The following is a 1,434-nucleotide window of genomic DNA, read 5'->3' on the forward strand; positions in this document are numbered from 1 at the left end:
ATGAGGACAGGAGGACACAGCGTTAGAGAGGCGAGAAAAGCTCCCTCTGTGAGAAATCTGTGTTCAGTAAGAAAAAACAAAAACAGCTGTGTCGTTAAAAACTCACCGGGCGATGTCATAAACCCTATCAGCCACCCGACTGCCGACCTGCGATTCAACACGACAAACGCCGACGTTTAACTTCGTTTAACCACATTTAACAGTTTTTCACACTGTTTCATTCATTTTTAATAACAGCAGCTATAAAGTGTTTTGTTTTTATTTAATACGTTTTACTAAAAACTCGGCTACTGATGCTAACATCAAAACTCATAATTAAGAAAAAACATCAAAACTCATAATTAGGAAAAAACATCAAAACTCATAATTAGGAAAAAACATCAAAACTCATAATTAGGAAAAAAAATGTTATTGAGGGAAAATACCAGCGAACCTGCGGGTAAAAAAAAAACATTTCACAAAACATTAAAACAAATAACAAAACAACATTTCATAAAACACAATTGTTATTTGTGAAATGTTTTCGTGTTTTGTGAAATGTTTTTGCGTTTTGTGAAATGTTTTCGTGTTTTGTGAAATGTTTTTGTGTTTTGTGAAATGTTTTTGTGTTTTGTGAAATATTTTAACGTTTTGTGAATTGATGTCATGTTTATGAAACATCGCTCAGTTTTCATAAATGTTTTTGTTTTGTGTGTTTTGACCCTCAGGGCCACCGTAGTAAACGGTGCTAGAGTGCTTTAAGAAAGCGTATTAGTCCCCCAGGTTGGTCCTCTTGGACCCCCTGCAGTGCTCCGGGTAAAACCCCCATGTCCTCAAATCCTAGGGCCGCCCCTGGACTCACGTGAAGTACAAGTACCTCGTGTGTATTGAAGCGCAGTACTTGACAGTTTTCTAACAGGTGTGTATCAGGTCGGTACCTCGTCCCGCAGGTAGTCGTACTGGTGTCCGTCCTGCAGAGACGCAGCCCAGTTCTTCTGCTGCTTCTTCATGTCCCGGTTGAAGACGTTCATGGAGCCTCTGCCGGACACCGACAGCCCTCTGCGGGGCTCAGACCGGAACCTGGCCGGGACTCTGCGGCCGGAGGACGAGATCCGGCTCCAGCAGCCCGAGGAGGCCGCGGGACAGCAGCCGGCCGCCCGCAGGACTCTGTGACAGACCCCGCCGCTCATGGTGCTGCCGAGGGACACTCTGATCACCACAACTTTATTTAATACTGCAACATGAACAACTTCCGTCCTCCACAGTGTCCTCAGAGGACAGGAGGAGCGAAGACGTGGAACTGGATCCTGCTGGGCTCACTGGAAACACTGGAACTGGATCAGAGTCCGGAGACACGACAACAACAGTAACAGGTATAATAATAATAATAATAATAATAATAATAATAATAATAATAATAATAATAATAATAATAATAACAATAATAATAATAAT

At 42.4% G+C, this 1,434-nt stretch overlaps 1 protein-coding gene across 1 annotated transcript; it reads right to left on the minus strand.

Annotated features, from left to right (window-relative positions):
• Positions 1-8: 8 nt before the first annotated feature.
• LOC121966741 (arginine-hydroxylase NDUFAF5, mitochondrial-like) lies at positions 9-1,278 on the minus strand. Its single transcript, XM_042516809.1, has 2 exons — positions 918-1,278; positions 9-147 (listed from the first exon to the last, which is right to left on the minus strand). Exons 1-2 carry the CDS (start codon positions 1,167-1,169, stop codon positions 103-105), a joined length of 297 nt encoding a protein of 98 aa, XP_042372743.1. The 5' UTR covers positions 1,170-1,278; the 3' UTR covers positions 9-102.
• Between the last annotated feature and the right edge of the window lie 156 nt (positions 1,279-1,434).

Source organism: Plectropomus leopardus, unplaced genomic scaffold, assembly GCF_008729295.1.
Source record: "Plectropomus leopardus isolate mb unplaced genomic scaffold, YSFRI_Pleo_2.0 unplaced_scaffold25738, whole genome shotgun sequence".
NCBI classification, from domain to species: Eukaryota; Metazoa; Chordata; class Actinopteri; order Perciformes; family Serranidae; genus Plectropomus; species Plectropomus leopardus.